At 30.5% G+C, this 8,978-nt stretch overlaps 1 protein-coding gene across 1 annotated transcript; it reads right to left on the bottom strand.

Moving 5' to 3' along the window:
• Positions 1-968: 968 nt before the first annotated feature.
• On the bottom strand, positions 969-7,699 carry LOC134696971 (uncharacterized). The gene is made up of 6 exons (XM_063558939.1): positions 7,648-7,699; positions 6,472-6,539; positions 5,780-5,905; positions 4,433-4,557; positions 2,923-3,010; positions 969-1,413 (listed from the first exon to the last, which is right to left on the bottom strand). The coding sequence occupies exons 2-6, from the start codon at positions 6,533-6,535 to the stop codon at positions 1,283-1,285; spliced, it is 534 nt and encodes a 177-aa protein (XP_063415009.1). The 5' UTR covers positions 6,536-6,539; positions 7,648-7,699; the 3' UTR covers positions 969-1,282.
• Between the last annotated feature and the right edge of the window lie 1,279 nt (positions 7,700-8,978).

Below are 8,978 nucleotides of genomic sequence, written 5' to 3'. Positions count from 1 at the left end.
ATCCTCCTGTCCAATAAAAAAAAGCTTCATTGTATTCGCTGACTCGTCTTTTGGGAGATATGTCTGCTGTTAGTTACATATTCTCGTAAATAAATTGCTCCTTACTGTTACATGGAATAATATCTCTGTTCCCAATAGCCACCGATATCTATACAAGTGCCATTAAACCCGATGCTTTCTCCTATAACTATCTATCGAATTTAAAAAAAGAATAAATGTATTGTATTCATTTTTTACATGGAAATAACGTCACATCATTGGTTGAATTTCAATTGTGTATAGCCAATCAAGACGCTGTTGTGAAAACTTTTAAAAATATAACCAAGAATGTATTAGAATCTGAAACGGCAAATTAAAAGATAATATATGGTTTGCAATGTTTAAACTGGAATATATTTTTTTTTAATTTTTGTTTGAAAACATATTCTGAAATCTAATGTTTATGAAAAGCACTTGATTATTAAAAATTATAACTTTTTGTCTTTGGTATATGTTTTAGTTTACAAAAGCGATCGAATTTCAAACCCATTAGTCGAAAACAAACTGTATTACTTCCTGTTCGGTGTGAGCAAAGGCTCCATTTTGAAGACCGTACTTTGACCTATAATGATTTACTTGGATCGAGAGTTGTATCATTGGCACTTATACCACATCTTCTTATATCTATTGACAACGCCATGGAAACAAAACAGATATTTAACTCAAAGAAAACAGCAGTAAACGAAACACAATATATAAAAAATATATCAGGTGCTATAGAAGTGTATAAGAACATTCTGCTTAATTAGTTGCCACCGTCGGGTTGTAAATGTAAGTTGTTTAATCCGATTCGGTAGGTCACAATGCAATTAAATGAAACATATGTTTGACAATTCTTTTATCTATAATTAACCATTTGTAATGTAAATATGTAAATTTGAAACTCACTATTAGTAATAATATAAATTCCTTGCTATACAAAACCATTTCAGTTATTCATTTAAAATTGTGCATGCTGCATGCTTGTGTACTATTTCTAATTGTGTAATTTGATTAAACAATAGTTTCAAAGCCAGTGTTTCTAAGTGAAGTATTGTCATGAACAGAATTTCATAGCGAAATATTGTCCAAAAAGAGGTGACAAAATGTCATGGACAAGGACATTGTTTTGTAATGAAATATTGTCCAGGACCATATTTCATTATGAAATACTGTCAGTAGAAAATGTTTTATTTGAAATTATGTCCAACAAACAATATTTCATAGGTTCGATATTTTATGTTACATATATATTTTTGATGAATTAAAATAAGTCAATTTTACCAGATCCAAATGGGAGATCATTAAATTGAAGTGGACTATTTTCTGTGATAAATGTAAAATTCCCATCCGTGTCTCTATCATTTGCACCAGTCCATATAGAATTTGCATCGGCTGTAAAAAGAATCAAATATAAAATTGAAAATCAATAGAATAAAACTCCGATGAAAATGTCTAAGAACGTCCTTAAAACTTGATAAACTTAATACTTAACGAAACTGATGGGTCAAAACCCTCGTATTCCTGACTGGAATTTTTCAGAAGATAAATTAGTAGAAGTTCCTGCATGAAGTCAACCTCATAATAATAAAGAAATAAGTCGGCAAGTAGAGGGGCACAGTTTGTTCCCATTGGAATGCCGACAGTCGGTTGGAAAAACACGTCCTCCGAACGTAAGAAATATGTTGTCAATTAAGAAATTAAGCATCTTGATAATATCAGTTTCAGAAAAAATTTTGTACCTTAAATACTTGGAAGCAGGTCATTTCGTAACTTGACCATTTCGTACCTCTGCAATTTCCTACCCAAAATTATCATTATGTACCAATGTTCAAAATTATTTCGTACCTCATAACAAAACGCATGTAAAGTAGAAAATTAGTACCGTTAATGTTATTGCTTATCATATATATTTTTAAATCAATGGCATTGTGTTTGGACATCGGTAATGGAAAAACATGTATAACTGAAAAAAGGAAATAAAAAACATGTATGAAGTGAATCTTTTGAGATCATTTTGATTTAAAATAAAAATATATTTTACACTGATGAAATACTTCTAAGCATTATAACATTTCTAAAGAGCTCTAATTGGTTGATTTATGCAATACAAAGAACTTTTGATATTTTTTTTAATTGTACTTTGTTTTGTTTGAAGAGTTTATCTTTAATCAACTTTTCAACTAACATTTTTTAATATTTGGGCAACAGTATGAAGCAGTGTTCAAATATCTTATACCTTTCTTATATTTGTCATTTCGGAGCCTTTTATAACTGATTTTGCAGTATCAGCTGTGCTCATTGTTGAAGGCCGTACGGTGACCTCCATTATTAATGTCTGTGTCATTTGGTCTCTTTGTCTTGGCAATCATACCAAATCTTATATATTCGGTACTGGCATGAAAATACGGATTTTTTGTGTTATTAAAATTTGCTGTTACAAAATGATAGAAATTATTATAAATTAAGGAATGTATCTCCCTCATGCAAAGGTCTGATTCCTTTCATGGATTTGGCTATATTTGTTGGACCTTTTGGATTATAGCCCTTCATCTTTTATATAAGCTTTGGGTTTCAAATATTTTGCCCACGAGCAGCACTAAAGAGACATGTATTGTCGAAATGCGCATCTGGTGCAAGAAAATTGGTACCGTTAATTTTATTATATTTACATTAAAATCATTATCACAAATTTAATTTGTCATCATGCACAAATTTATGGGACTAGTTATAACAGTTTTTCGTATATCTTAATAACGGATTATATTCGTTGTCATATTTTTTGTAATGCGTCATAACGGATTAAGATCGCAATTGTATTGCTTTTTTGTCACTGCTATTATTTTTAATTCGTGATTAGTGAATAACTTCATTTAAACAGTTATTGTTATATTCCCAACTTACGTTTAAAAAATTCATGGTAAACAGCATTGGCTTCTTGTAACGTGTTCGGTCTCCATAGGTAGGCACCTGGTGTACCAGAACAAATCGACTGAAATTTAGTAAGATTACATTCATATTTTGTTTTTACATTTTGTTCACTGCATTTGTTTGTTTATAGTACTGTGGTTTCATTAATATTTGTTGAATACAAAATTACGTCGATGTCATTTGCACAGAAAAACCACGAAATTAAATCTTCAACCAATGACACATTGTGTATAGACTTATGGTGGCTTCAGCACAAACACCAAATTAAGTATCCACGAACATGCAAATTTTCCTTAATCCACGAAAATAAACGAATATACTATATTTAGAGTACCTTAGCTGGATTTGGCAAAGCTTTTAGGAATTTTGGTCCTCAATGCTTTTCAACTTCGTACTTTATTGGCCTTTTTAATTTTTTGGGATTCGAGCGTCACAGCTGATGAGTCTTTTGTAGACGAAACGCGCGTGTGGCGTATGTACAAAATTTAATCCTGTCATCTATGATGAGTTTGTTTAAGCAGAAAAAATGTTCTTAGAGTGTCAATACTAGTCATCGTATAGCCCAGTCAGTATTGTTAAAGTTTTAGCATATACTTTATATATGTTTTTTTAATTTGTTTTTTGCTTTTGGTAAACAATGGTAAATATACTTTTTTTTTCTCTACATATGTCTCCCATATCGTGACAGAAGTAGACTATTATCATCATACCAACTTTTAATCTTGGTTTATAATTTTTCGACATGTTTCCACTGTGGTAGAATATCCTGGTACTCAAAAGAGCAACCAAAAGAAGTAAAATCAAATATATAATCGGTGCAATTTTGGGGGAAAGTTTACTTTTTTTTCGCTGATAAAGTCGTGTATCCAAAATTAACCAAACCTTTAACAACATACAGTATCTCGGTATGACGGATCTGTTGAAGATGAAAAACATTTCTTGTTGTACTGTAAAGCTAACCATAATTTAAGACAATTATTATTTGAATCAGTGAACATAGATAGGCATTTTATTGATAATAGAACATTTGCTAATTTAATGACACTTCATCAAAGACAAACTGCTAAATATTTAAATTTATGTTTCTGTAAAAGAAAAGAACTTCTTTATAAGTAACAATCACATTGCGTATTAAAAATTTGAACATTAGGTTTATATTATTATGTAATATTATATATACTACACATGTCACTATAATAAATGATATACTTACTTTACAGTATAAATTAAATATAGAAACCACACCAATAACATGATCATGAAAAACTTAGAAAGTTGGGTTTGAAAGTCGGCATTCTTCGTATAATAAATAGGGTTACTTTTCGTTTTACATATAATGTAATGATAACGTAGAAAATTATCCAAGGCAGGGTTAACAGATTCTATATTCTCACTTGATGAAAACACCAAAGATACCTTTTGTAATCTTTTATTAATTGTATCTTCTGCCATCAGATTAATAGTGATTTATAAACATTCTCACCTGAGCGTCCTCCCACGGTACAGTGTTTGCACCATATAAATAACAATTAGCACTACTTGATTGGTTTTGTAATAGCCTGAAACCCCTTGGGCAAATAGTTTCTGGAACACATGGTGGTTTTAAAGCTAAAACAACATATGGGTTAACTTTGATCTACAGTCGCAATTAAAACACAAAAAGGAAAAGGGATGGCATATTGAAAAAAACTTAATGAATTATTCACCATGATCAAATACAACACGTCATTATATCATTAACGATACCAATATTTCTGCACCAGATTCCCATTTCGATAATCAATGTCTCGTTAGAGATGCTCAAAACAAAATAAAACATAATAAAGGTATACACCTATAATTGAAAATCTAAAGCTTATTATAAACATGAAGAGCTGTAAACCAAAAAAGAAAAAAAGTATAACCAAAGCTGGACAAAGAATCGGAGCTTTGCATGCGGTAAATATATTCATTCATTGTGAATAATACGAATGTACATGCTATATGCATATATAAGATACAGTTATTTCTTTGATTAAGAAGATTTTGAATGATTGTAAATGAAACAACTCTTCAAAATATACCATATTGTTGTTCATGATTATTTTTATCTTACACATCAGTTAATAATAGAAAAATTAAATATCAAATTCATTGTAAAAGGACACGTATGTAAAGTGTACAATTATAAAATGTGTTTCTGTAAACTCAGAATTTAGTACGTGTATACATTATTGTGATTCTATTATTTGAGACTTAATGTTCCTGGACATTTATTATCGTGGTTTTGCATACGTCTGTATCAAGCCTATATAAAATCGGTCATTCTTTGAAATTTTTATTGAGTAGTATCCAACCACAAATAATGATTTTCAGAGTATGTTAAATCATTACAGATGGCCAAGGTCATTTTGTCTTTATTTATTGTATATTAATCTTCGTTGTGATTGAAACTTAGTCGACATTCATTTATTGAATATAAAAATAATTGCAAAATAATCACATGTAAACATATAAACGTGCGTTCTATGCAGACTTAAAGTCAAAACATAAGGCAGAACAGGAAAAAATCTGAAAATTGTAACAAAAATATATTTAAGGACACAGCTAAAACAACTTTCATTGATTTTTTTTGACTGACAAATCGCAAATGTGATATCTTAAGTACAAACATGCCATACTTAGATGTTTTGTCTTTGTTGAGCACAAAATATAACAGGAAAGGGAATGAATAACTGTTCCATGTTTCTTTTCTCCCAAAATAACTATCTCTGTCTATGAAATTTCTTTGCATTCATTCGATTTAATCAACAGTTACAATAACTATAGCCTGCTTTATTTTTCTACTTACATTTGCAACATGGTCTGTTATTGCAGCATTTTCCGGTATACGCCCATTCAGACCCGAAAGTCTCGTTACATGGAACACCTTTTGTTCCACAGGTACCATTGGAGGAGTGGCATATTCCAGAAAGAACTAAATAGTACAGTAATCTGATATACTATAGTATGATTTACTTTGATATATATATTAACATTACACAATAGGAATATAGATATAACGTCATTGTTTATTTCTCAACTTCATTAACCATGTTGAATATAGGACACAAAGAAGAATTTTATTAATTTTTAGAAAAACGTGAACATATATATTGTTGTTTCGTTATGATGTCTCATAAATTAAACTTGCTAAATTTGCTCGAGGTGCTCGTAACTCTGCTTAGAAGTTTTAAAATCAGTTCTTCTTAGATTTTTTTTCACCTAGCAAAGTAGTGTTGAACACTTTTGTACAGCCTGTAGCTCACCAAAGTTACTGATATTATCTTTATACCTGGACGTGATGAACCCCAAATTACTATAAAAACAAATGGTGTTTATTTGGTTAACACATTTGAATATATGTAACATAAAAAGGTTCTAACTCTATCTGCCTCATTTGGTTCTCAAAAAAAGAACTTTTGACCAAAGTGAAAGGAGAGAGTGTAGCAGCTTATAAATCTTTAATCTTCACTACAGCATTTAAAACACAATGTTACTTACTGCCGCCATTTGACACATCAAGTGTGCAAAAGATTGAAACAATCAAACAACAACACTTCATCATAATTCTGAAATGAAAACTCGTCTATATCAATTTAGATTCCAGGTAATTTAGAAATACACTCATTATCCATACATCGTTAAAATATTAGATTTGCACCAGACGCGAGTTTTGTCTACACATACGGAATTATTTAGAAGAATCGTAAGCCAGAAGTAAGCGCATTTGGCCTATATGCACTAAATTTTATATTTTGATTGCTGATTTCAAGTTCCTAAAACATGTAACAGTTGATAAACCAAAGTCCAAACTTACTAATAGAAGGATTTAGATTATGTATGGAAGCACTTTCAAGCTGTAAGCTTTGAAGTGTTTATAGTTTTGTTTTCAAACTATTTTGATAACGAGCATAACTTATCAAGACCATAGTATATAAAAAAGAAGATGTGTTATGATTGCCAATGAGACAACTTCCACAAAAGAGCAAAATGACACAACCATTAACAACTATAGGTCACCGTACGGCCTTCAACAATGAGCAAAGCCCATACCGCATATAGTCAGCTATAAAAGGCCCAAATAAGACAATGTAAAACAATTCAAGCGAGAAAACTAACGGCCTTATTTATGTAAAAAAATGAAAATGTAGTTCACTGTTTATATGTTAAAATCGGGGAAGGTACTCGGACTTCCAGAAAGAAAAAAGGTATATTACTTATCTAAGGGTGATAACTCTTTAAATCGGTGGTTCGTTTGTAAAAGTCAAGTTTCATCAATATATTTTAAGCATTAAACTTAAACAGATGGTATCTTTGTAACATAGAAGCTTAGAATATATATTTCTTAAATGGTTGAATTAAAAGTACTGATAATTTTAAGAGGTATTTCTCTTAACTTATATCTACCTCCTTAAGTAAGGGAAGCATGTTGTTTTTCAATTTTTTTTACTTGCACATTTACGTTTTGTTGTGCGTGTCAATATCTCTCAGCAAACAAAATGGCGGCCGTAAAATCTACGAAGGAATGATTTCAACTTCATAATTTGGAACACTACAGCTCTCAGTAAACAAGATAAGTCAAAATTTATCTGATTGAATTGTTATAACCATTTTAATTGTATCGAATAAATTTAGACAACTAGAATATCGTTTGTAGGAAAATAGATGAAAACTTACCAATATGTGTAATAGCAGAGCCGTAGATAGAAGGATGACTTTTGAAATACAGTGGCTACTTAAATACTAAGTTAAATAAAAGTACAAAGTGAATGATCTGCGTGGTTTATAACACCGATTAGTGACACATGTTGTTTTTCTGTCTTGATATTTACTGAATAAGCAAATATTGTTAAACGTGTTTCTTCCTTTAACTGTTAGTAAAATGTCTTCAATTCTTATGGATATTATAGTTTAATCAGCAAATAGTAAAATCACAAACATTCTGAACTCAGAGGAAATTCAACGAAAAGCCTAGAATCAACTGACAAATTCAAAGCTCAAACACATCAAACAACTTGGTAAAGGCATTTTGTATTGAAGGAAATAATGGATTGATCCTGGTTTTATAGCCATCTTAACCTTTGATTGTATGACAGTCACATTCAATTTGATCACTTTGACAACAATGTGTGAACAAAACAAACAGACACAACAAGCAAAAAATAAAAAAGGATATAGAAGTAAACATTGTGTTATAATAATAATCAGCACCAAACAAACAAATATGTAACAAAAAGGCAGAAAAGATATAAAGACAATATTCGCCAGACTCGCGTTTCCTCTCAAAAGGACACATCCAGGGCGCTCAAATCCAAGGAGATGAAATGCTAAATTGAAAAAAACCAAAGCTGCATACAATTGATAACTAGGAGAATGGTGAGGATTTGTTTAACCCCACCACATTCTCTTTGTATGTGCCTGGCCCAAGTCACGAGCCTGTAATTTAGTGGTTGTCGTTAATATAAGGTACATAATTGTTTTTCGTTCTTTTCTTTTACATAAATTAAGCTGTTAGTTTTCTTGTTTGAATTATTTTACATTGTCTTTTCAAGAACTTTTATAGCTGAGTATGCGGTATTGGCTTTGCTCATTTTTGGAAGTCGAACGGTGACGTATAGCTATTAATTTTAATGTCATTTTAGTCTCGTGTGGAGAATTGTTTCATTGGCAGTCATATCATATCTTCCTTTTTATTATCAATTTGAAAAAAAACATTTTCGTCTAGATCAGATCAAATGCGGAAAGATTTTACATTTTTAATACGTTACTTCCTTTTTATTTTCTATATACAATAGTAACTTAATGGTTTATACAATTTGTGATATTACCCTTTAATTTCTAATGTTAAATTTTGTCCTGTAAGTAAGTAAGCAGGTAAGTTGTCTGATATATGTGTGGAATATGGTTAACATAAACGAAAACATATGTTATTACATAATATTGATAACGCATTCCAATATATCTTCAGATATGAATTGAAATTAAAAGTACTTTGATGATACAAGCTA

Source organism: Mytilus trossulus, chromosome 14, assembly GCF_036588685.1.
Source record: "Mytilus trossulus isolate FHL-02 chromosome 14, PNRI_Mtr1.1.1.hap1, whole genome shotgun sequence".
Classification (NCBI taxonomy): domain Eukaryota; kingdom Metazoa; phylum Mollusca; class Bivalvia; order Mytilida; family Mytilidae; genus Mytilus; species Mytilus trossulus.
Note: the sequence above shows the minus strand (reverse complement) of the source record. Positions and strands in the feature narration are given on the sequence as shown.